The sequence below is a fragment of the Sarcophilus harrisii genome, chromosome 1 (assembly GCF_902635505.1).
Source record: "Sarcophilus harrisii chromosome 1, mSarHar1.11, whole genome shotgun sequence".
NCBI lineage: Eukaryota > Metazoa > Chordata > Mammalia > Dasyuromorphia > Dasyuridae > Sarcophilus > Sarcophilus harrisii.
In genome coordinates this window covers 233,379,104-233,407,071 of record NC_045426.1, presented here as the reverse complement: position 1 = coordinate 233,407,071, position 27,968 = coordinate 233,379,104, and the positions used below count along the sequence as shown (strand labels likewise).

The following is a 27,968-nucleotide window of genomic DNA, read 5'->3' as shown; positions in this document are numbered from 1 at the left end:
AGTTGCAAGTGTTAATGTTCTAGAGGCAGCAAGAAATCAAACTACATCTGTATCTAAATACAGAATTCTAAGGTTCTTTTCATCATCCCACCCTGCCACATCTTGTGTAGAATTTAGCACATAGTGAGGCAGGTCATTTCTAGAAGGCATGGCTCATCAGTGAAGTATAAAAACTGGAGTATCCTTGGGTGTGTTCCTCTATAGTCAAGTCTGTATTGCACTCCACCCTCCAAGAATGGTATCTGTATTCCTCAATCTTGTTTTCACTATATGTGTTTTTGTCACCCCAGAACCAAGCATAATATAAAAAAGAGGGAGAGGTTCAGCGACTTTCCCACTGTCAAACATTAAGAGATTCAAGGAAAGAAGTAATAATAAAATAGAAACTTTGAATTTTCTAGCAATTAAAGGCTAGAAAGGTTTAGGCCTTGAAAGAACACATGTACAGATGGTTTCAAATTTTTAAAGGTGTTCCAGAGTAAGTTACAAGAGAGGTCTTTTTCTCGTGATAAATTTAATTATCAAGCTTGCTGTGATTTCATCACTGAAGCAATTTTAATGCCGCCCTTATTCCTCAGAGTTGATAGTCATAACTGTGTTGTTAAGTTTCACATGATATAGGCATTCTTTTTCCTGTTGTCAGAACCTAAAAAAGCTGATCTTGCTTACAGTGAAAGTGAAAAAGAAAAATAAGGTTGGGTATAACATAAGATTAAAAATGCCATTTTTTATCTGTAGGATATAGAAATAAATGCTGGTTTATTAGCTCTTTGGTACAAAATTGTATAATAAACCAATAAGTTACAAAAACTTTAAACCTTCCTTTGTATCTAGTATTTTTTTTTAATATTATAAGGCCAGAAGGTACAAATTACATTAAAATAAATTGGAAAGGATTTTGCCATTAGTTGATTATATTTTCTTTCTGTTTCAACTTGACCAAATATGGACAAAAATCAAATTTAAGAGAAGAATTGTTCTTTCCCACTCTAAAACTTCTAAAGGAACTAAAAGTAGAAATATACAAAAAGTTGGGGAGGGAGGGAATTCTCCAAAGTTGCAAAGATCAAAGACCAGAAGAAAGAAACCAGACTGCAGAGATCATCTAAAGTGAACTTTACACTATTTGGACAAACTCCTAAATCAAAGATAATTTCAGTACACAAAAAACAATAACAATATCCAAAGGCACAATTAAAAAGAAATATGATCTGCCTTTTCAAACTCAGTAATTGTTCTTTTTACATCTGCTGGTTTCTTCTAATACAGAAATGTTTTGGTTTAAAAAGATAGCAAACACACTGCTCAAATACCTTTATTATATATTTCTTTTTATTATTTGGACATTGATAGCTCTGCAAAATACTTTCCCCACCCAATCCCTTTCCACAACTCATCCATAAAGAAACAAAATATTTTGTATTCACTTAAATCTAATAAAAACTTAAAATTCAAAGATGAATTTTTTTCCTTCAGAACATATTAGTTATTTTAAACCACAATGCAACATACTTAATGGCATTTCTTTTGAAAATTATCTTATCAGACTCCATTTTATAAAAGAGGGGGAAAAAAAAACAGATCAAGGACTTAGGAAATTTCCTATTTTCAAGAGGGAAAAGATAATTTTAAGTACCCTTTTGCTACCCCAAAGACTTTACGGTTTTGATAATAATATAATCAGCATATAGAGATAACTTAGCTTTAAGTACTGCTTAATTATTTTGGAGCTCAGCTGAAATGTTATATAATGGTTAAGAGAAAAGAAATTCTTTCCAAAATACTAAGAATATTGAGACTTGATGACCACAAAAGAAAAATTTTCTTGGCAGTGGGGCACAAATAACCAAATTCCTTAAGAGGTTTTCTTTAACATCAGGGTATGTTTGGTAGGAAAATGATGTCTGAAATCAGCAATATTTCTTAATTATGGATATGAATGACAATTTAAAATATTGCACACAGTATCAAAGTCATGTAAACTACTGACAAATCAAAAATAAAAACTACAAATGGAGATAAGTTTTCCAAAGTTCTTTTAGGGAACACATTGGAAGAGGTAAATAAAATTATTTGTATTGTAAGAGAGGAGTCAAGATAAATGATTAGAGGTGTTAACAGATGGAAGTTAAATACGTAATTCTTTTCTCTGTCCTCACTAGATAAGATTTTTAGATCACCCAATCTTCATTAAAGGTGTCCAAAAGATCCAGAAAAGTATTGCTAATTCATCTTTCCATCAAAACTGGCAGTTTCTCCTTAATTCCATTTAGCCAAGGAATAACCAGTAATTTCCCCAAACATTTCACACTCAACAAACTCATGAGGGCAGTCTCATCCCATTTCTTCACTCTTATAAGGAAAGCTTGAGAAATTAAAGCCTTTTGAGATGTTTACAAAACACATGCCAGGCTATTCACTAGCAGGGTCCTGAATGATGAAAAAATTTGCAGCGTGAGGAATGATCGGAATTAAATAGCACTTGTTAAAATAAATGAACCAAACACAATTCATGTTATTGTTGCCTTGATTTTTAAATTTCATTCATCTGCTTATCAGCAAAGCTGCAGTGGAGCCTGTCTCATTAGTGTGAAATCAGCTAGGTTCAACCATAGCAACAAACAAGGAAGAAATGCCAGTTATTTCAGTGTCTTTGTTTTTAAAATCAGACAGTTTAACTAATTTCTGAGAATAGACATGTTAAGATACCGAAAATTCACTGGGGACAGATTTTGATGGTTCAGTTGACCTGATTAGACCAGACTAGCTGGTTATATTCCATATAAAATTCTCAGGCTCCATAAATTTCGAATCTAAATAACATATGCCCATTGACTATTTCCCCAAATATATTTCCTTAAAGGTTTACCCTAGGACTCAGCCTTTGATATGTTACAGTACATGTATCATTAATTATAAGTTAGTTGGTTTGTGTATCTGTCTAAATAAAATGTATTCTCTACCACTCAATTAAATGAAAGGCTTTGCATTTTCTTAGACTGCCAGTGGCCAAACAATCTCAAAACAGATTTGTTCCCTTGGGTTACAACTGTTTTGTTTTAAAGCTACCCTTTTTTTTTTTGTTCTTTGAATCAAAGTCTGGAAACCACCAGAAAATGCCATCCCTAAAGCCTTGCACATATTTGACAGCTACACATCAAATATACAACTGTTGCCAATTTTGAAGCTTCTGAAATCTTTAAAAAACAAAAGAACAAAAAAAAAAAAAATCCAAACAAACAAAAAAAAACCACACGCACACTTTGGCACGCACACAAGCCTCAGGTTATTATTTGAACATGGTTAATGTTTCCCCTCATTCCCCAACGTTTCAAAGTCATTGTTATAGGAGAACAACTGCTCCTTCTGCCTGATAAAAAGGTTTGTCAAGCACTGTTCTGTGTAGCAAAAGGAGGAGGTACAAATGTTAAACTGACCAAAAAACAGTTCTCTTATTTAGCACTAATTTATGCAATGCTGCAAACTCTTGTACCAGGATGACTAGTTTCAAAAACTGCTGGTTGATTAAATATACATATATATATATAGGTATAAAAATTAATAAGTCAACATTCGCTGTTTTCAATGTGAAAACGATAAAATGTAATTCTGAGTAATTGTGCATTTGCCATAGAGTCCTTGCTAAAGGGACCATAAAAATAATTTTTGTAATTAAAAAAATCTTTTTTTTTTTTTATTGAATTTGGTTTTACCCTCAAGTCTGTAAATTCAGAGCAAATGTACTGAGTAAGTAAGATTCTGATCCATTTCTGAGGGCTTGAAAGTCTTGAATTTAGTTATTCCCAATGGTGTGCCAAGGGAACCTAACAACTATTTATTTAGCCTTGAGTTGTTAATATTCCAGTGCTTTGCAGCTTGGGTTGACCCCATTAACCAATCAGAACTAAAGATTGATTAGGCCCTTCAAGAATCTGTACTGCCTCAGCCATGTGCTTCATTAGCAGATGTGGTGGCTCGCCAATTCCCTGTACAAAGCTTTATTGATGCACAGATATGTATCTAGGCTGTGGTTTCTTTTGAGCTACCAAAGTGTCAGACCAGGGGCACTGGAGTGCAACCATAAATCTGTGATAGGATAAAGTTAGTTCAAAACACTACACACCAAGTCAATGCCAACATGTCATCCTGGAAACTATCAACTCTGCTTGGATTTAGAATGGGGAAAGGGGCATTTCTGTAATACAGAAGGTAGCTGTGCAATAAGGAAAAGTGCATTTAAAGGTAGCTTAAAAACCAGATTAAAATTAAATCGCCACTCAGAAGGAGGAAGAATTCCATTTGCTTCTTCCCCTCCCCCCTCCCTGGTCAGCCGCATTTCTTGGCTTCTATGAGTTGACACTGACGCCACCTGGTACATCTGCTCCTTAGGAGACCAGCACACGCTATCTCCCACTTCTGGCAGGTACACAATTCTCCTGATCGACTGGAATCTTTTCTGCCAAGTTCAGTTTTACTTGGTTATTGTTCTGAACAGTCAATTGTCACCGGAATTCATAGATTGGGGCACTGTGTTCAGGAACATGAGTCAGATTTAGGGACTGATACCTGCAAAGGGAAGGAAGAGAGAAGTAAGAATGGGAGGAGGTTATGAAAGAACTCTAAGCTTGAATCTGCCTGGTTAATAGGCTGGAGACTTACTCTTGAATACATCAAATTCAGATTCATAGGAAACCACTTTTTAATTTCTATCAAATTAAGCGGACTGAATTTTATTAATTTCTATTTTTCTTTTTTTAAGAAAACTTTTTCATTTCTATTTTTCAAGCTGAATCTAAACAATGAATAGAATTTATTATTTGTAAGTATTCTATTGTCATTAATAAAGCAATTATAGCATGCCTACCTCATCATATGAAATCCCCCCAAATGCATGATTTACTATTTCCATTAATAACTCACTATGTAAACTACATTACAGTCTCCTAGCACTTTATAGTAATACTGAACTATGATACTCTAACTCAATTTTTGATGCTTGATTTTATAAAACTAAATTAAATTTATATGTAATCCAATACCTAGTTTTTGTCTTACTTTTTTCAGTCTCTTCACCTTTGCCAAATTATCCTGTGCTAACAGGTAAAAATCACTCAAGCTTTTTATCCATTTTTTGTGCTCTAAAGAGAGGAAAGTCAAAAAATGGAAAGCAGGAAAAAGGATAAGCAAAGACCTGGGTAATCCACTAATTATGAACTGACTCCAAAGAACTTCTCTTTTTATGTATAAAGAAACATTCCAAAAGTCTGAAAAGCCATATGGAAACAGTGCATTATTTTCTATAGAGTGAATGACACATTATTAACAGCTTAATTATTTACTGAAAACTTGAGACAAATTGATGCTGGAGCAGCACTGACTCCACCTTGTGTAATTTTATTTCTCTCAACTGAGGAACATTCTCTGGTCATCATTCCACAGCACAACACTCCCAAATAAAGCACTAGGAATGGAATAGGGGCAGCACAAAGTAGTTCTAAAATCACATGAAAAGTGAGTGCTTTTAATGGCCTTAAGCTCTTTAAGACAGGTTTAAAACATTCCATATGTCACTGAAATGAAACCAAATCAGGTTACGAATGTTGTATATGCCAGTACATAAAAATTAATCATAATATATAAAATTTATAAGAATAAGTAGAACAGAGGTCTATAAAGAAGTAATTTTGCAATACTCCAGTAGCAATCTAAAATATCAGAAAGCATTTGATATACACTGTCCTAAGTCCTAGGAATTTTTGCTAAGCATAGAAAAAAACTGACAAAGAAGCAAGAATGCAAATATTACCCTCACAATCCCAGCCCAAATCCAGTGCTCAAAGGTTGAACCAGATGACCTCTAAAGTTCTTTCTAGTTTTAAATGTTATATTTATAAGTATTTAGCATTTAACTCCTTTATCTGTCACCTAACTAGCTTTGCTCTGCATTCTCTCTCCTTCTCCCTCCCTCCCCCCCCCCTCTTTTTTTTTTGCTGAGGCAATTGGGGTTAAGAGTGTCTGAGGCCAGATTAAAACTCAGGTCCTCCTGACTTCAGGGCTGGTGCTCTATCCACTGCACCATCTAGCTGCCCCAATCTAAGCTGTTTTATAAGTCTTTATATTACAAAGGCTTCTGTATTCTTGTAGCACGGAGAGAAAACTTATTTGATATAGCAGAAACTCTGGTCTTTACCTTGCATTTTCTTATTATCTTTGCTTTTGAGAAAGAGGACTTTTCTTACCATTCTGAACTCCTATGGTAGTAATAGCCCTCTATAGAGGCTGCAGATTTCTGGAAGCAGATGTAGTAGAACCCAGCAAAGGAAGCACCACTGATGTCTTTGATTGTATGATCTGGGACTAGGAACTGTTCCTATATAGATAAAGGACATTATTTAAGCCACTGCAAAATAAGCAATGCTTTCTGACAATGAATCTGATTTTCTTCTTATACTTTCCTAGACACCTTCAGTAAAGGAATACTAATGTTAAACTGAAATCAATCCACAGTGTGTGTGTGCCAAGTAGTAGATATGGGTGCTTAAATCTTCTGAAGAGAATCTATATAATACTATTTTCACATCATGTTACAACATGTAATGTAAGCTCCCTTGTGACTAGCATCTCTGAAAAGGTAGTATGGTCTTTTCCCCAAAACTGCAGACTAATGACCCAGGAAACATGAGTAAAGGAGCAAAAAAAAAAAAAAAATCTACAGCAAAGCTGTCAAATTCAGAGCAAACTGTTAGAATCCTAGTGTTAACTCAATGGAATTGATACAATGCTTACTGGTTCACACATTAGAGCAAATCCTTACAAGGTGTTGTCACTAATATTGATAGAAACAATGCCTGAGTTTACACCTTTGAGAATTCACATATTGAAGTTCACAAGCATGGGAGATACACAGTTAACTTTGTGAATTCACACCTCCCATAATCCCACTCTAGGAGGAGTCAATCTTTGAGTTCACACCTCTAAAAGAGCATAAAAAGGAGGTGAGTTAGTGAAATGAGTCAGTACAGTCACAAAGGACAAGCTGCAAGAGCTCTTGGAACCAAGAAGAGAGATAGGTCTCTATTAAAGCTAATTGGGCCCAAGGAAAAAGATAAGACTTGGAAGGAGAAAATAAACATTTGGATTTTATCAGCTGGCTGTATTTGGGATGATTATTACTCTAAACTGAAACTAAGGCTACCTCCAGAAAACCTCCCCAAGAAACCTGCTCCCAGAGAACCATCATATATTATAGAAAAAGAAGAACATTACAGCAAACCTCTGCTGTTTCACCTCTCCCCATAGACACATATCCCAGTGGCTAGACCCTGATGAAAATATAATTGGGAAATGTTTATCAAAATCATAAAATATAATCCAACATAGACAATGTTAATTTGTGGTTTTCCTAGTCAATATGAAGATACAGGAATTCCTTCCTATTTATTGACACTATAGATGCAGAACAATGGCTCAATCTATGGGGGGTCCTTGTAGAGAGAATAAATTCACAGAGCAAAGACTTCAGAGGACAACATACAACAATATCTACTCCATTCTGCCTCCAAAAACAAAAACACCTTCACCAGCACCAAGAGGAGATCTTGACAGATCAAAATAAGGAAAAAGAAATGTATTTCATGCTAACCTCCAAAGGACAGACAGATATAAGAAGTAGTTCCATTAAAGATTAGACAAGAGACCACATGAAGGCATCATGTGGTAGTCCTTAGATCCAAACTATGAACATCTTTTAGAAAACAATAAAAATCTCCCCATTCTTCCACATCTCACCACAAAACATTTTTATAGTTTAAATGAATTACATTATCTTACAATTTTCACAGCACTTTTTGAGATCATTAAATATATTAGGATGACACATAAATAGGTCTGGAAATTATTGCTCTGTAGAAACTACTTTTCAAGAAAAAGTGTGAATTCCCACAATAAGTGATTATCACTACAGATTCAAAGGAATATATGCCACTTGAAGAAATCTGGTTTGCAATTTTACTAATATTTGGTTGTATGCTGTAACTAAATAAAAAGCAGACAAGTTACTACAAACAAAGCACACAAATATTTTCTAAATCAAAATATTTGATTCAAAGATTTTAAGATGTTACCCTGAGTCTCAGGCATAAAAATATGGAAAGAAGAAAAGATTTATTTAGAAAGTATTTAAGATATCTTGTTAAAATAAGCATCAATATTCACTAAATTTAAGGGAATTGAGACCATTTTTAATCAAGACTATGAGATACCATATGATACAATATAAAGGGATTTAGATTGCTTTTAGTTCTTATAAAAAAAATAGTGAGTGATTGAATATTACTTTAGATTAGAATAAACATGATAATCACTACAGTCTGAATTAAATACAAAGTGTCTCAAATGTTCTAGTACAATTTTAATCATTAGTAGTTTGGTTCAACTGTATAAAGCATTTGGGATATTAGTTGTTAGAAAGTGAATGCTTTTATAATTACTCTTCTGGATCTATGAGTTAGTCAATAATGATTAAAAAACAACATATTCAACATTAAATATGAGAAATTTTTGGATAGGAGGAATTCCTCTAATGAATAAATGTATGACTTAAATTACAGTAGTAAAGCTCAAATTCCCTGAGACAGGCTCAAAGTATAATACTTACCTTCCACCTCATGAAGACATAATCCCCATTCTTCAACTCTTCATAATCAAAGTCATCGGAGTTAAATGATTTTGCATACTGATAAAAAGCCTGGAACTTGCCCTGAAAGCAAAAGATAAAAAGTACAATGTTTTCCATCCACAAAATACCATTTCAGAATTGTACCCATATTGTCTAGGAATAACAAAGTTTCCAAATTCTGACAATCACAGATGAAACTCAAATTAAAAAGGAAAGATGAGGACTATTATTAGTATTAGGCTTACCATCTTAGTCATTCTTATGAGTACATTTTAGGTCTCAAGAGTAACTACCTGAATTCTTATATGGACAACAAAAGGAATAGGCACAAAAGTAAACACTTAAGAAAACATCAAGATAGTAACAGAAATGGTTGAAAACTAGAAATAAATCCTGAAGAAATATAAATTTAAATATATCCCACTCTTTAGACCTAAAATCTACTGTTTTTTAAACAAAACTACCCCCCCAAAAGGAAAAGCCAATTAAGTTACTTTCAGCAAAAAATGAAAAAGAAATATGTAAGCAGTATAAAATTTTTCATAAGTTATTCTTTTCTTAGTCTATGGATCATCTTTACATAGAATTTTAACTGTAAAGCACTAACAAATAGGATACAAATTCATTTTCAAATACAAAACCTGATGGTCAAGTAATTTTCAGAATAAGATATGTAGTACATTCCTCCTAATGGTAGTAAAATAGGATCCTGTAATGACAAAAAGCAAAGGGAGAGAAAGCTGGGGAAGTTAAGAGTGGCACTGGAGGAGTTTTAGGACTGGGAAAGTATTATTAATGATCATTATGTATATACAGTCTGTCATTTTAAAGTTTGGAAAATGTTTATTTATTATCTTATTTGAACTTCACAATGAACCTGTTGTTAGAGCCACGATTTCATTAGCTTGAAGAAGCCTGATATGGGAACTCTATCCATCAATTCAAGCTGATTTTGAATTAATAAGAGTTGGCCAAAGAACAGAAAAATTAAGAGACAGACCTCCAACAAATATAATGGTGTAAAATTCTCCAGCAAAAGATTTTAAAGGCTATCAAAAATGAAGCAAAGATCAATATAACAAAAGGGAAACATTATTCAGTAATTCCATTCAGTACAAAAGTCCCTGACAGTATGAACAAGGATGAAAAGTGGTGGGAATGGGGAAAAAGGGAAACTAAGATTAGCACCATTTTTGTTAAAACTGACCTAGAGTCAATGCGTTTCTCAGCCTATCAGAGCCACAGGAAGGGAAGACCTTACACAGCTCTATCCCAAGCACTGAGTGCAACCCCAAGACTCTTCATGAGGCCTGAAGCCAACTCAGCTTCTGATAGATGGAATGCAAAGAAAAATAAAGAGGCAGGTGTCTGGCTAAACTTAGGTTCTCTATGAGACCCATAACTAACACAATCACTAACATTCAGTGGCTGCAAGAATGGATCTCTCAATAGAAATAGGAAAATTTTAAGTTTTAAAGAGAGAATTTATGGAAGGAAAACATGAATTTCGTTTTGGACAACTTGAATCTAAGACCACTAAAGGAGAAGAACAGTAGGCAGCTAACACTGTTTCATGTTACAGAAGAAACATTAAAGCCATATTTGTAGATTTAGGAGCCATCTATGTATAAATGCTTAAAAGACTGCTTTTCATTGAACAAGATCACAGATCAACAAGAGTTAAGACGATGATTCAACAAAGAAAAGAACTAGGAGAGTAATGTCACTGAAGATATGAAACAGGAGATCACTAAACTCTACATTAAAGATCCCTATAGGCCACATATTAAGGAAAAAAACCATAAATTAGCATTATCTTATACTTATTTTTATTTATTTTGTTAAATATTTCCCAATTATATTTTAATCTGGTTTAGCTGCACTTAGAATGGGAAGAATAGCACAGGTTACATATTTCACATTCTGCTCTTTCATGCCAAATATGTAGAAAAGTCAAGGAGGATGAAGATTACAAATAGCCTGTCAGATTTGGCAGTTAAATAACCGGAAGACTTTGAAATCACATGACTAATATGTTCGAAGACTAGCTATTTTCTCCAATCTCACACCCTCTAAATAACATCCCAAAATAGAAATTATTTGCCAGGATTAAGCAATTTCATCTGTCTTCTTCATCTAGGCCATCATCTAAATTTCTAGAAATTAATAACTCAGAAATTATGCAATCACAAGTTTTATTGTTATATGACACAACAAAAGGAAACACACATTAGAGCAATATAAACAGGTAAGACTCAGCCCCAAGTGTTAGAAACTTACACCAGCCTGAGATTAAGAAAGATATGTTGGGAAGGGAACATAAAATTAGAGTTCAGGTGGCAAAATTATGTAGCCCCTATGGGATTGATTGATAATGGGCAATTGGTGCTAAATGTAGGAGGGGGCATTCCTAATCAGGTCCAGATGAATTAGAAAAATTCCCAAGATACTTTATTGATATCAAGTTTGAGTGAAGTTCAAGAAAGGGGAGTTTCTTTATTGGAACCACAAACTGGGAAGGAACTATTTGTTAACAGGCAGGAGAAGTGACTCAAAGCCCCTTAAGGAGGTAAAAAGTTCATCCAATCAAAAATCTGCAAGCTTTGTCTGTTTGATATAGTCAACAGTAAATAAGCATAACTTTCACTCATATGCTTTTCTGGGCATTAGGATCATTTAGCCCAAATGACTTTTAATATCATAACATGACATCAAACTAAAAATCAAACAATATATATTGTAAAATTGTCATAGACATGAACAGTTCTCAAAAAAAAAAAAAAAAAAATCCAAACAATTAAGAACCACAAAAAAGCATACTCCAAATCACTAATAAGGGAAATTCAAATTAAAACAATTCTGAGGTTTCATTCATACTTTCCAAATGGACAAAGACAAGAAAATGGGAATAGGCAATATTGGAGGGGATGTTGAAAAATAAGCACAATAGTTTATTGTTGGCTGAGCCATGAATTGGGGTAACCATTTCAGAATTATACAAATAAAACAAGAAATGTTTGCTCACAGATTCCATTACTGGGCTTATACCCCAATGAAGCCATTAATAAAGGAAAACGAGTCTCAATAAACACCAAAAGATTTTTAGCACCACTTTTTATGATAGAAAAAAACAAAACAAAATAGATGCACATTAACTATGGAATGGCAAAACAAATGTAATGAAATGTTACTATACAGTAAGAAATGATAACTGATGAATACAGTTAAGCATGGAAAAAGCTACATTAACTGATGCAGAATGAAATAGGCAGAACAAGAAAACAATATACACCAACACTATAACATTATAAATGGAATGAACCATATAAATACAAAAAACATCAGAAGTAAATGTCACAAAATTATAAAAATTTTAGTAGTTCAAAAGACACTCTCTACCCCTTTGCAGAAGTAAGAAGCTTTTGAGTTTGGCATGCACACTGCACATATTTTCTGATTTTTTTTTGACATATAGATCAGCTATACTGACTTTTCTCGTTTTTTTTTTTTTTTTTTGTTTCCAAGTCTACTTGTTACATGTGATTAGTTCTCTGGGAGATAGAATGGCAGGGATGCAGAGGAAAATTATGATAATATCAAAAACAAAAGACATTACTAAAAGTTTACTGATTTTTAAAAATTAAATAAAATACTTAATTATGAGGGATGAGTAGGGCATTGGAGAGTGGTGGAAAGGGGGGCAGGGAGAATAGGGGAGACAACATATTCACAAATTGCTGGTTGGTTCTTGTCATTCATACTCAAAGAGAACCAAAATGACATCTCTATATTAGGATCAATGGATAGTTTATCCAACTGTGGCTGACAAAATCAATATAAGTCAGGAGGATTTTTACTACAGATCAGACACAAATGGCATATTAGAAACAAAAGGTACCAATAATAATCATTTTTGGAAAAGAAAAAAAAATTATTCACAACCATGGGGAGAGCAGTTTATTCAATATATTGGTTAGTGAAAATATAGAAGCTATCACAGATGACTCTCTTTGAGAATTTGGTAATGAAAACAAGGATATGGACAAAACAAGCTTACAAGACATGATGGGGCAAATGAAAACTTTTTAGGATAGAGAAAACCTAGGTATGTGTATAGTCAAAGGAGAAATGTAACATAAATGGAGAGAAACTGAATACTATAAGTAAAGCGAATCTTTTGATCTGATTTTTCTTGCACAACATGACAAATACGGAAATAAGTTTAAAAAAAAAAGTTAAGATTTGATGTATAACTTATGCTGTTTGGCATAAATGCTATTTACAGCTTGTCCTAGGCAATCAAATCTCTAATTAGACTTCTACTATAGGAAAACCAGTTTTTTCACTATCTCAAGAATTTGTGTTATTTTTTCACTGCCTTTTCACCCACTCAGGATGACCTCTTTCCTCCTTTATATTCAAATTCTACCTCTACTTAAAGATATAAATGAAATTGCGCTCCATCAAGTATTTCTTAACCATTAAAAAAAAAAAAAAGTAAAGGGATCTTGACATGGAGAAGGGCTATCTTTTTTTCAGAGAAAAGTATAAAAAGGATAGATGATGTATAAAGATGTAGAGGGATTTTGAGGTATAACATTGAAAGGGAAGCTGTTTAAGATGAACATCCTCGATTTTCTCAAATGAAGTAAAAGGAGGAAGAATAGAGGCCAAATTAAATGACATCTCTGTAGCAATAAGAATCCAGTTGGAATAAAAGTGTGATTTCTTTCAAGCTATGCTCATCAGCATGAGCAGAAATCTATTAGACTAGCATGATTACCAGCAAATATATTTCTAATTAAGTACACTCTACCTCAAGCCAAGAATTCATTATTTCTATCTTTTAAGTCATGATCCAGAACACAAACCTTATTCTCAGACATAGTTTTTAAACAAGTTCTTTCCTTTGCCTTCTCTTTAATTGGCATCAACCTATATAATTAAGCTTCTTACCAAGATCTCCACAATGCCCAATAATACTTTATATCCTTCTGGTTAGGATCACCGTTTCTCATGTGAAACAGCAAGAGTAGTGGTTGTCAACTTTGAAAAACCTCAGCACTCTCCATCATGGCATATAATGCCTAGGAAAATACCATATCTCATCACTGTTTACATCAGATTGACAAATAAAAGTTGATCCTTAGTATGATGCAGCAGAAATACCCCCATTCCTCATTGCTACTACTTCCAAGGCTGTGAAAATAATTTTGGAGCCAAGAGTCACATAAATAAGCCTTTTAAAAGAAAAGAGAATCAAGAGCTAGTACAGGTCACTAATAGAAACACCAATAGAAAGAAAAAAATTCTGGAATTCATATTATTGTCAATAAGTAGAAAAATTTTAAAAGATATGCCAATTCTTTTTAATCACACTGAAAAGTGACTGGGAAGATGCCAATGTTTTTTCTGGGCCACAAGAGAGAAAATAATGAAAATGATTCTAATTTTAAGTTTTTCCTGGCTACTATCCATTAATAGGGATAATTCTCTTGCTTCTTAATGGCTTTTCTTTCTTTCTTATAAATTATAAGCTCTACAAGGAACTTATAAGATGTCTTAATTATCTGGATCTTCACTACATATCCTCAATAGCCTAAGAGAAGTTTTTGCTTAGAATACGTGTTTAAATAAGTAGGCTATTGAAAAAATGAACTTCATGTCTATACTGCCCATTTTCTTTTCCATTTTAGATTTTTTGTTCTTGCCAAATTTTATATTTACCTTCCAGTTATTGGCTCAGGCAGGAATAGGACTGAACTTAGTAGAGTTATCTTACTAGTTAACCAATCCTAGGATAATCTGCTCATTTAAAGACAATACTCAAATGGATCCAGGATGACAATTTAAAAGGTCCCTCTCATGATTCTGATCTTATTCCAACCTATGGGCCCTTCCTATGTAACTGCTGTTCAGTCTTCTCATAAGGGAAGCCATCAATGTGATGGAGACCTTGTTTGCTTGTTTGCTAACTTTGAGAGGATAGCAGGGGAGCATTAAAGCTGCCCATGTGCTATCCTTCTCTATGTGAACAGTCCATCTTCTCTTCCTATCACACAATGACTCAATGGCATCTTCCACTCCTGTTCCTCAGTTTCTGGTCAGTTACATACTGTAACCCATATATACTTACAATGTGTCTTCTCTGTGAACATTACATAAACTGCTGAATTTCACTTCCACAAGCCCATCTCCATTCTATCAAACTGATCTTTCTAAAGCTCTTAACCATATATCCCTCCCACCATGAACTCCAACACCTCACTACTATCTCCAGGAACAAACATAAAATTCAGTGTGGCTTTTAAAGCCCTTTCTAACCCGGTCCTGCCACTATTCTGTATTTTTGTTCCTATTCTACATATTCTGAGATTCAGCAACACAACATTCCATCTTCAGACTTAGTGCCATTTCACTGGCCATCCCTCATGCTTGGAACTCTTTCTCTGCCTCCTGTCCTCCATGACTTCATTTAAGTCTCAGCTAAAACCCTACCTTTTGCTAGAAGACTTTCCTAATGTCCTATAATATTAGTGCCTTTGAGATAATCTATTTATTCTGTGTGTCTCTGTCTCCCATCTATAGATACACATACACACACATGCACCCACATTCACAATATATCCAAATATCTTGTATGTACACAGCTATTTGCCTACTTTTTCCTACATTAGAATGTGAGCTCCTTGAGAGTAGAGGCTGTTTTTTATTTTCATTGTAATCTGAGGCTTAGCACAGTCGCTGACACATTGAAATGTATGTTCACTGACTTCTAGCTTTAGTATCCTTGAAAACTCAGCTTAAATCCTACCTTCCTTCCACATGAACCCTCTTCTGTATGTCCAAATTATGGTCCCTTCTCTCTGAGATAATCTCATTAATATTATATATATTTTGTATGCACCAAGTTATCTACCTAGAACATAATATCATCTGTATCTCAATTACTCCCAAATCCTTCCTTCACTTCTCTCCTGACATCTAGTCTCACAATACCAACTGCCTAACCAACATCTGAAATAAGATGTTCTGTAAGCATCTCAAACTTTTCATATCTAAAACAGAATTCATTTTTTTTTACCCAAACCCTCCTTCTTCCAAATTTCCTTATTTCAGTACCAATATCCTAATTACCTAGAGTTTTAACTTTATTGTTATAAACTTCTTACTCTCCTTTACCCTAATATAACCTATTAGTTTTTAAATCTTGTTGATTCTGTCTCTCCAGTCTCTCTGAAATCTGTCACCTCTCAACTCACCCTGCCCTAGTTTCTTCCTTCAGCACTTCTTACCTATACTAAGATGCCTCACAGTTAATTTCCATGTCTCAGGTCTCTCCCACAAAGCAGCCATAAAGACAGTCCAAAACCTTAGGATTAACCATGTCACTCTGTCCTGCTCAATAAACACCAATAGCTCCCTATTATATCCAAGAGAGAAGTTCTTAATCTAGGGCAAATAAATCTGAATGGAAAAAAAACCCTGCATCTTTATTTTCATTGAACTCTAAATGAAGTTTTGCAAAGCTACCAATTATAAGCTATAAAATTAAGGTAAACTCAGGTACAAAGTTCTGAGCACAATCAATTTATTACAAATTTATCAATAAGAACTCAGCTTCCTCAGCAAAGCCAAGACCCTGAATGACAGAGGACAGTTCCCTTAAATAGTTTTGGAGATTACCGAACAAAGAACAAAACTTCACAGGTAAGGAACAAGTTCTGACTGATTACACAGTTGAGGTATAGGGGACAAAGACTGCTTGGAAATTAGGAATAAGGAGGTAGCAATAGCATTCTTCCTTCCCTCCTCTGATTAAGAAATGTTTGAGTCCATCTGCAAGGTTAGAGAAAGTGGATAAGACTTTTTTGGATATAAAACCAGATATCTCTAAAGGATAATTTGGTGGTGTAAAGGCACTGGAACTGACTCCCTGGTGTCCATCCACATCTCTCACACTTCCTCAAGGCAAGAATAGAAGAATAATTAGCAAGAGAGTTGGATTTCTAAATGGAACTTATTACAAACCTGGTGGATTTCTGAATTATGCTCAGACACAAAGAAAATTGACTTAGGCAGTTACGGGACAAAATCAATTACTTGTAAATAGAATCAATAAAAAAGATACACAATCAACTTAATTTTCTCAATAGGTAATATTAACTACAGTAATGTTACCAGTACCTGACTCTGTTACCAACAGAAATCACAGATGCATCATATCACATTACATTTAGTACAGATAGCACAAAATATCATTTATGTTCATCACTACTTCAAAATTACCATACCTACTAATTAAATCTCTTGGGACACTTGGGAGTACAGATGCTCATGCAAAGGAGTTGGCCAATGTACCTCTGTACCTAGTAGTTGTTCAGTCACTAAAATAATGAGTGGCATTGCATGTTCTTACACTGCAGACACAGAGATATACTTTGCTTTTGAGTATTCCCTAAATACAATTGTTTGCCAATAAATATATGGAAGATGAATTGTTTTCATTTTGCAAAGAAGTTCAAATGAAAAAACTTTAACCTTCCATAAGGTGACATGGCCTTTTGTAACATATATAGGCATATGGACTATATATGTAAACCAGGCAAGTTCAAACACATTTGATGGTTGAGATAACTGTTGAAATATATTAAACTTATTACTGCTGACAGATTATACAGTGATAAAGGTCATGCACAATGTTATAATTGTCAAAATTATTCTGGATGGTAGGTGCTGTTATGCTTCCCATTTTATAGTTGAGGAAGTCAAGGCAAAGAGAAATTAAATGATTTGCCCAGGGTTACACAATTGGTGCCTAAGGAAGAATTTGAACTTAGGTCTTTCTGACTCAGATCAGCATTTTATACATTATGCAACCAACAAGCTAACTAGTTTCCTTGAAGCAATGAATATAAAATCTGTGCATGCATACACATGCACAGAGAAATTCTTGTGAATGAGAGTATGAAGTCAGGAAACTAAAAGAGCACCTCATGTGTATATATTTTGAAAATGCATAAAAAGATGTTTCCTTTTGTGTGAAGAAAGTTTAATTTGAAAAAGCTAGGACACTTTCCAAATTTGGATTTGCCATTTCACAGAAACTTTTTATTGAAGCATCTCATAAAAATGCTTGTTGAACTGCCCAGTAAAAGAAATTCCTCATTCCCAGAGGGATTTTAGTAAAGCCATCTGTACTCAATGCTCAAAATGGTTTGTGGTCTGCAACAGAAAGAAATCTGAAAGCAGTTCTATTGTGAAATGATATGGTGTGTTCTAGATTCTAAAATCGTAGATATTTTGAAGTAGGTCACTAATGAATAGATTAACTCACTATCTCACTTCAGTATTCTACTGGATAAAACAAGACATCTCTCAAATATAACTAGCTCCTTGTTTTTGTTTGCTGACATCATCAAGGAAGAACTCTTATTTTCTGAGTTCCTTTTGGCAACTAAAAAAAGATTGTTGATCTTTAGAAATAGTAAAATATTTTTGCCAAACATGAAAAGTAAAATTTCATAATCTTTGCATTGACAGAGTTCTTGTAATATTCTAGTAATACATAGGCACTTGGTATTTTAGTGAAAAAAGCTCCTCTTATTCACTGTAGATATGCAGGGAACAACAAAGATTCTTCCAAAAACCCTGAAAATTTTTTGTTAATTCTCCTAAGTCACCAAGTTTAACAGAATCAGGTTTTTAGATCATAATTAGATGATTTCTTTTTAAAGAGATTTTTTCAAGAAATGGGAACAAAATAGAAATATTTCTTTACCACACCGAAGTTCGCTGGATTTCAAAAGGAAAAGTCTTGAAGTGTTTTTAAGAATTAAAGGCATAAGTTTCACTTTTTCTAAAAGAAAAAGAAAACCCATTCTTGGAGTAATCTGAAAGAAAGGATTTATTCACAGGCTGGTTTACCTGGCAGATATGTTTAACCAAATCAGTGAGACAAATCTTTCAATTCAAGGCCCTCAAGTCACCATTATGGATAACAAATACATTGGTTTTCTTGGCTTAATTGCCAGTATGGAAAGCAAGAAAAGAAGCTGACATCCTTACAAACTTTCGAAAGCCAGAAGTGCTTTATTAAGACTGAATTAAGATATAAAAGTATCTGTCGATTTCTTTAAAAGAGAAATCTACAAACAATAGAAACACTTCAGAACTTTTTCAAAAGTTACTTCTACTTAGATGATATTACAATTAAGCCAAAAGACTAACAATCCTTTTATTTGATATAAATTGTATTGAAGATGACGACCTAGTCAAAGATGAATTCATTGATTTGGGGGAAAAAAACTACAAGTTACTGTATTTGAGTTTAACTCAAAATGTCTTCAGAATTCTAGTATTCATTAAGAGAAGCCTATGCTCATCTCTTGTAAAGTGAGTTATAGAAGTTTTAATTCCTTTACAACAATATGTCTTTGTGAACTGAGATTTTCAATATTTCTAACCATCAAGAAAAAAAAAAAAATCAAGTTATTGCATATCTAACATGTCATGTGTTGTCTTGTCAAAGACCACACTACAGTTTCATGGCCTTATTCAAATTAAGCAACAGCCTTTAACATTGAAATGCCTTTAAAATTTTTTTGAAACTGTAATTTAAATATAAAACAATTATATTTTAAAAATATTTTGTCACACCTAAACTAATCTATTTATTTAGTGCTATACCAATCAGACTTCCAAGAAAATATTTTAATGATCTAGAAAAAATAACAACAAAATTCATATGGAATAATAAAAGGTCAAGAATCTCAAAAGAATTAATGAAAAAAAAAATCAAATGAAGGTGGCCTAGCTGTACCTGACCTAAAACTATATTATAAAGCAGCAGTCACCAAAACCATTTGGTATTGGCTAAGAAATAGATTAGTTGATCAGTGGAACAGGTTAGGTTCACAAGACAGAATAGTCAACTATAGCAATTTAGTGTTTGACAAACCCAAAGATCCTCACTTTTGGGATAAGAATTCATTATTTGACAAAAACTGCTGGGATAACTAGAAATTAGTATGGCAGAAATTAGGCATGGACCCACACTTAACACCGTATACCAAGATAAGAGCAAAATGGGTCCATGATTTAGACATAAAGAACGAGATTATAAACAAATTGGAGGAACATAGGATAGTTTATCTCTCAGACTTGTGGAAGAGGAAGAAATTTGTGACTAAAGATGAACTAGAGACCATTATTGATCACAAAATAGAAAATTTTGATTACATCAAATTAAAAAGCTTCTGTACAAACAAAACTAATGTAAACAAGATTAGAAGGGAAGCAACAAACTGGGAAAACATCTTCACAATTAAAGGTTCTGATAAAGGCCTCATTTCCAAAATATATAGAGAGCTGACTCTAATTTATAAAAAACCAAGCCATTCTCCAATTGATAAATGGTCAAAGGATATGAACAGACAATTTTCAGATGATGAAATTGAAATCATTACCACTCATATGAAAGAGTGTTCCAAATTATTAATCAGAGAAATGCAAATTAAGACAACTCTGAGATACCACTACACACCTGTCAGATTGGCTAAGATGACAGGAAAAAATAATGATGAGTGTTGGAAGGGGATGTGGGAAAACTGGGACACTGATACATTGTTGGTGGAGTTGTAAACGAATCCAACCATTCTGGAGAGCAATCTGGAATTATGCCCAAAAAGTATCAAACTGTGCATACCCTTTGATCCAACAGTGTTTCTACTGGACTTATACCCCAAGGAGATACTAAAGAAGGGAAAGGGACCAGTATGTGCCAAAATGTTTGTGGCAGCCCTGTTTGTAGTGGCTAGAAACTGGAAACTGAGTGGATGCCCATCAATTGGAGAATGGTTGGGTAAATTGTGGTATATGAATGTTATGGAATATTATTGTTCTGTAAGAAATGACCAGCAAGATGAATACAGAGAAGCTTGGAGAGAATTACATGAACTGATGCTAAGTGAAATGAGCAGAACCAAGAGATCATTATATACGTCAACAACGATACTGTATGAAGATGTAATCTGATGGAAGTGGATTTCTTTGACAAAGAGACCTAATTCAGTTTCAATTGATCAATGATGGATAGAAGCAGCTACACCCAAAGGAAAAAAAAAAAAAACACTGGGAAATGAATGTAAACTGTTTGCATTTTTGTTTTTCTTCCCGGGTTACTTCTACCTTCTGAATCCAATTCTCCCTGTGCAACAAGAAAACTGTTTGGATCTGCACACATACATTGTATCTAGGATATACTAGGACATATTCAACATATATAGGACTGCTTGCCATCTAGGGGAGGGGGTGGAGGGTGGGAAGGAAAAATTGGAACAGAAGTGAGTGCAAGGGATAATGTAAAAAAAATTACCCTGGCATGGGTTCTGTCAATAAAAAGTTACTATAATAATAAAAATATATATATATATATATATATATATATATATAGTCACATTACATCTGATTTTGATAACTGTATTTTATAATATTTGTTTTTTATAATCCATGTATTTTATTTTACACATTTAAAAACATTTTTCTGAGAATAAATTCTTAGGCTTCACCAAATTGTCAGAGTCCATGATAAAAAAAAAGCATAAACTAAGATCAAATACAAACTCCTCTGTCTGAAGGCCCGTCTCCTTACAAATGGTATTCTTCTGGTAATGGTTAATTGGTTCAGTTGTAAAACACAATATTTTCCAAAGAAATAAAACTGAGCTTCATTCAAAAGTCAACAGTAAGAACCATAAGTAAATGTAAATATGCTACAATATATATAATAAGAAATTAATTACAAAGTAGAAGTGGCATAAAAATATCATCAAAGAAATGCACAATTGAAAAAGATGATGAGCTGTTCATGTTGAGAGAACAAATATTAACTGTTGGAATGTACATATGCTTCCTTATTATCTCTAGGATGTCGGGAAAACTCAAGGGTGTTCTCCTTGAACTTGGGTGGCCCCTCTGTGTCAAATGAAGAAGATTCCCACAAGATAGTAAATTGCATTACAATCACCAATTGAATATATTGGAACAAATCCCCATTTGCTTGAAAGTTTAACTTCCAATAAGAAAACAAAAGTATGGGTAATTAGAAAAATACTACCCCCTCACTCCTGCCTTTGGCAGAGAAATGCTGAATAGCTTAAAAGATACTAAATTTCTAAAATACCTTTAGTTGCCAAATTATCATTGGAAGAGTCAAAGTGGATCATTCAAAAATTACTCACCCAGTGTTTACGATCTACATCCTCATCTGCATCCCACTTTCGGGTTAAGAATGGGTGCTTTTTGCTGATTATTTCCCCTTCAAAGAAAGTAGTAAGAGTTGGGTATTCCTATAGCAAAACAAAATTTTTTTAAAAACTCTTAGCAAACACTTAAATCTTCTTATTCTAATGTGTGGATAAAAGTTAACAATGCTAAACTGTGATCCAAATTAGAGTTAAAACCTACAAAATGGGAACAAATCTGCCAATACCAGAGGCTACAGACATTTATATGTTGCACAGAAATGATAGCCTCTCTCCTATGTTTGAAGTATTTAAAAAATCTGAATATTTTGAAAGTTTAATGCCAGAAGTACAGAATCACTAATAACACAAAACATTTCAGTCACAGGAGTTTTTATAACACCTTAGTGAGATGGTAAGATGACATCTTAGCCAGTCTTGTTTTTTCAAAGATGAGTTCCAAACCAAACTATTGAAAGTAGTTCCAAACTAAATATTTAAGAACTAAAGCAAGAGACAAGGACAGCTTTGATTTTCTATACTTAAACAAAAAAAAACAAGCAATACATATTCATAGTTTCAACTTCATTATTTGCTCTGTTTTGAATAAAATATGTTCATTTTATTTGGTATCAGTTGAGATCAAGGGAAAAAAAACTACAGATAGCAAATAATCTAAGGTATCCATATGCAAGAAAGAGTAAATTAGGAGTGGGTATGTGTATGAATATATCTCTATACCCATACAGTTAGACTTGTAATTCCACAGGCATAGGAAACTCCTATTGAGAAAACATCTCTTTCTAAAGTAGTAAAGCGCCTGCTCTGCCATTTACAACTTCTGAGAGCTGCCTAGGGCCAGAGTCATACTGCCAGCATAATGTCCAAAGAGAATAAAAGCCAAATCTTCCCAATTCCACTTCCCTGTTTTTTTTTTTTTTTTTTTTACTGTAAATTCTCTATAAACCCTTTCTTAACTTGTTTCCAATGCTATTCATAAAATTACATATATACATAAAACATATATATGTATATATAGATATACACACACACACATATACATAAAAGTGCTATTGTTTTAATATTATTTTTCCCTATATCCCATCTCCCCTGTAAAAGAACACTCCATTGTAATAAAGAAAACTAGTTTTCTAATTATGTCCTGTGGGTTCATGTTCCCTAATAGATTATAAACTATTTGAGGCTAGAAGCTATTTTATCATTCACATTCCTCAATAATGAGCATAGTACATGGTACACAGTTTCTCTGCATGAGTGAATAAATTAGATAAAACGGGAAAATTTCCCAAGAAGAAACTTATAGTCTTAAATTTTTTTTCACAAGATCACAGATGTATTTGATAGAATATTTTTAAAAGTCCAACAGAACTTTGGAACTATGCCCAAAGGGCCACCAAACTTTGCATACCTTTTAATCCATCAGTGTCTCTACTATGTTTGTACCTCAAAAAGATAATAAAAGAGGTAAAAGGACCCATATGTGCAAAATACTTGTGGCAGCCTTTTGTAGTGGCAAGAAACTAGAAACTGAGTGAACACCCATCAGCTGGAGAATGGCCAAATAAGTTCTGATATATGAATGTTATGGAAAATTATTGTTCTATAGGAAACAATCAGTAAAATGATTTCAGAAAGGCCTGGAGAGACTTACATGAACTGATGCTAAGTGAAGCCAATAAGAAAACATCATTTGGGGGGGAGGGGGGAAGGGAAGTAGAAAATTTTGGAGCACAAGGTTTTGCAAGGGTGAATGTTAAAAAACTATCTTTGTATATATTTTGAAAATAAAAAGCTCTTTTTTTTTAAATTTCTCTCTTTTTTTTTTAATTTTTTTATTTAATAGCCTTTTATTTACAAGATATATACATGGGTAACTTTACAGCATTAACAATTGCCAAACCTCTTGTTCCAATTTTTCACCTCTTACCCCCCCACCCCCTCCCCTAGATGGCAGGATGACCAGTAGATGTTAAATATATTAAAATATAAATTAGATACACAATAAGTATACATGACCAAAACGTTATTTTGCTGTACAAAAAGAATCAGACTCTGAAATATTGTACAATTAGCTTGTGAAGGAAATAAAAAATGCAGGTGTGCATAAATATAGGGATTGGGAATTCAATGTAATGGTAAAAAGCTCTTTTTTCAAAAAAATGAAATTTATAAATAGTACTGGGAAGGATTATAGAAGCAACATTTAATAAAACTACCACCCTTGACTTCTAAAAAAGAACAGATCTAATAGAGAAGCAAAGTGAGGTTAACATAGGTAAATCAGGGAGGGCAGCAAAAAAGCTAAAGTAACGTATTTATAGTCTAAAGATCTAAATCTATCATTAACTTTACCACTCCTCTGGGAACTTGCTAATGTCTCTTTACAATCTTGGGCCTTAATTTTAAAATGAAAGCATTGAATTAGATGAACCCTAAAGAGACTAAAATTATAGACTTCTAGTGGGCCAGAAGGCAAATTACCTCTAATAATTTCTCCCTCCTATACTACCCCACCCCAAATAAAAACAGCTAATTGGATTTCTACTGAAATAATCTTAGAATTGGAAGGATCTTAAAATTAGAGGAGTAAATCCAATCTCCTCATTTTACACATAAGAAAACAAAGGCCAGAAAGGGAAAGTAACTTTCTTCAGATCACACATATCTGGAGGCAAAAGAGGGATTTAAACACAAGTCTTCTGATGCCAAAGCTAAATGTTTTCCCACTCTCAGTAATCTCCACTTTCTTCTAAAAAAGAAAAAGTATGAACGTATTATTACAAGATTTTCATTAAAAGTGATTTGTCACTAAGTCTCTAATAATTTTTAGTGGCTTTTCTGGTTAAATTGTGTTGACCATCAAATTGGACTGAGGTATTAAGTTTCAAAGGGTACAAAAACATATTTTAAAGTCTTTATTTTGTGTTTATCTCTGATCATTGTGGCACCTCAAAATGGCATGATCTTATTCTCAAGAAAAACTAAGTTTGTTTTGTTTTTTTAAGAGATCCATGATTTCATCAGTTTGAGAAGTGCCAGGTGAGTACTACCCTCTACAAATGCATTTCAAATGCATATTTTTTTATACCTGCTCTAAAAACTTAAGTCTTCTAGAGCTGCCAGTTAATACTGAATGGGACTGATTGGATGATGTTTTCTCAGTTTGGTACTAAGTCACACGATCCCTATTCCGAGAGCCAGAAGATGAGATTTTGAACCCCATGATGCAGAAAGTTAGTAAAGTTGTAAGACATGATGTGACCCACAGGAAGCAAATACTACCCAATGAAAAGACTTGGGTCTTTTCATATTTAACCAGGTATTCTACTTCCTGCTGGTCAGGTCAAGCACATGGCCAGAGCTGGGATGCCTCCTGGGTATACTGGGCCTCTCCCTGCAGGGACTAAAGAAATGCTTTCTCTTTGTACCTGAAGATGTCTCTGATCAATTAATTTGGGAAAGCGTCTAGCCCCCATCCCACACAATAATTAAATATACATGTCTTCCAAAGCTAGAACCTACTACTACACTATGCTATCCTACACATTTCAATCTTTAGGCCAAGTGCCTCCCCTGTTCCTAAAATTTATTTAGTAACCTTATTTAGTAACCAAGCTAAAGGGAAATTTTTCCCAAAGTCCAAAATAATATGCAAACTTGAGGACATAAAAATGCTATCACACTATCTTATTATCCATGTGTAAAGAAACTACAACTACTTCTAAATAAGAGTATTCTTAGCCTCATTTAATTAATAAAAAAGCCAGAATGTCAGCAGTCATTTCCACCAACCAAGCAAGTTTCAGGTGATTTTGCTGTAAAATTAACTATATCTTCTTGGCAAAGCTGAGAATTTTCAATAAGATATGCATTTTTCTTTAGCAAGACATATATACACACACACATACATACACACATACATACATATACTCTCGAAGATATGTCAGACATGTGTGTACATTAAAATTTATATTAAAATTTTTGACTTTTGTTTGATCAGTTCAGAACACTCTCAATTGACCTGCACTGTCATGTTCACATTTTAAAGGCATAATGTAAATAAATTTTATGCTTGAATTTTAATTAAGGCAGTAAACTTTCATTATAAATATGTATCAATTTACAATTTCTGAATTATACTCTATAAGAAGATAAATATAAACAATTACGGATATCTAACATGGAAAAAATAAGACTGAAAGATAATACAAGAGCTATGTTCAGAAGGTCTACCTCAAAGAAGAGGAATAAGACATATTCTTCAATATACTTGGCCTCAGCAGGCAGTTAGAAATACATGATGGGGAAAAAAAGGCAAAATTCAGTCTAATATAAAGAAAAAATTCTAACAATTAGAGACATTAAAAAATGGATGCTTTATTTAGTAAATATTAAGTTCCTCTGAGGTAACCACACCTATCAAAGTGGCTAAAATAAAAAGAAAAAATCATGAAAAATGTTGGAAGAGATGTGGGAAAAAGTGGAATATTTATGCAATGTTAATGGAGCTATGAACTGACTCAATTATTCCGGAGAACAATTTCAAATTGGGACACTAAGGCATTGTTGGTAGAGTTGTGAAGTGATCCAACCATTCTGGAAAGCAGTTTGGAACTATGACTAAAAGGATTTAAAATTAAGCATTCTCACTACTGGGTGACAGAAAAGGGGGGGAAGGGAGGAAGGGAGAGAGGGAGAGACAGAGAAAGAAGGAAGGAAGGAAAAGAAAAGAAGGATGGAAGAGAGAAGGGGGGGGGACCAGGAAGGAAAGAAGGAAAGACCAAAAAGATCATAAAAAATTTTTGCAATTCTTTTTGTAATGGCAAGGAACTAGAAATAAAGTGGATGCCCTTCAGTTAGAGAATGGCTAAATAAGTTATGGTATATGAATGTAATGGAATATTATTGTTCTATAAGAAATGATGAGCATATTAAAATACTATTAAAATAAAAATGTTTTCAAAATGACCAAGCTGATTTCAGAAAAGCCTGGAAAGGCTAACATGAACTAATGCTGAGTGAAGTGAGCAGAACCAGGAAAACACTGTACACAATAACAAAATTATGTGATGATCAACTGTGATACATTTGCTCTTCTCAGCAAAGCAGTGATTCAAGGCAATTACAACAGCCTTGAGATAGAAAATAGCCATCTGCATCCAGAGAAAGAACTATGACTCATATGAAAATATGTTAAAAATGATTGTACATGTATAACATATTGGATTGCTTGCTGTCTTGGGGGAAGGAGGCTAAAGAAAAGGAGAATTAAAAATTTGGAACACATTATCTTACAAAAATGAATGCTGAAAAACTATCTTTACATGTAATTGGAAAAACAAAATATTATTTAAATAAATAGATGAATGAGTTCCTCATCATTGAAGATCTTAAATCTGGGGCTAGATGATCATTTGTTAAGGATATTGTAGAGGGAATTCCCATTCAGGTTTGAACTAGATTAAGTGAGATTTTACAAATTTGATGTTTACCTCTCTTTATGTACTTCTTTAAACTACCCTTGAAGAAAATGAAATATATTCATTGTCTTCTCTACTCATCTAGAAATAACTGTCACTTACCTGGAAAAGTAGACAAAGGTTAGTAGGAATCTGAGAGGCAGAGGGCAATGATTTAGTAGGATCCTGTACTATATCTTGCAAGTTACTGCATAAAAGTTTTGTTTGTACCTAAAAGAAAGCTTCTCCAATACAGAGTTATATTCAATACAGAAACTAACTGAATTATGTAGGAAACCTGGGTTCTAGTCCTAGTTCTGAAATGATGCAATGGGTATCTTAAACAAAATCATCTCTTAAGGACCCATCTGGATTTAACCACCTATGGTTCTGATGCCTTAAAGGGAAATGTATATAGAAAGGAGTCAAGAATTTTGCAATTAGATCTTAATGTACAGTGGAATTCTGCTTCAATCAAAAAATATGGGGGTGGGGGGAAGAACTGATTTTTGAGCACCATATGAAGCACAGAGGAGGGGAACTATCATATTCTGATCAAAGATCAAC

The 27,968-nt window shown here is 33.6% G+C and overlaps 1 protein-coding gene across 1 annotated transcript in view; it reads right to left on the bottom strand.

Annotated features, from left to right (window-relative positions):
• Positions 1–1,299: 1,299 nt before the first annotated feature.
• The window catches only part of GID4 (GID complex subunit 4 homolog), a 40,095-nt gene continuing 13,426 nt past the window's right edge, over positions 1,300–27,968 (bottom strand). Inside the window, exons 3-6 of the mRNA XM_031938523.1 lie at positions 21,919–22,026; positions 8,657–8,758; positions 6,240–6,370; positions 1,300–4,566 (exon numbers count right to left, since the gene is read on the bottom strand). Of these exons, the coding sequence (XP_031794383.1) occupies positions 4,503–4,566; positions 6,240–6,370; positions 8,657–8,758; positions 21,919–22,026 (405 nt within the window). The 3' untranslated portion in view covers positions 1,300–4,502. The remainder of the gene's footprint in view (positions 4,567–6,239; positions 6,371–8,656; positions 8,759–21,918; positions 22,027–27,968) is intronic.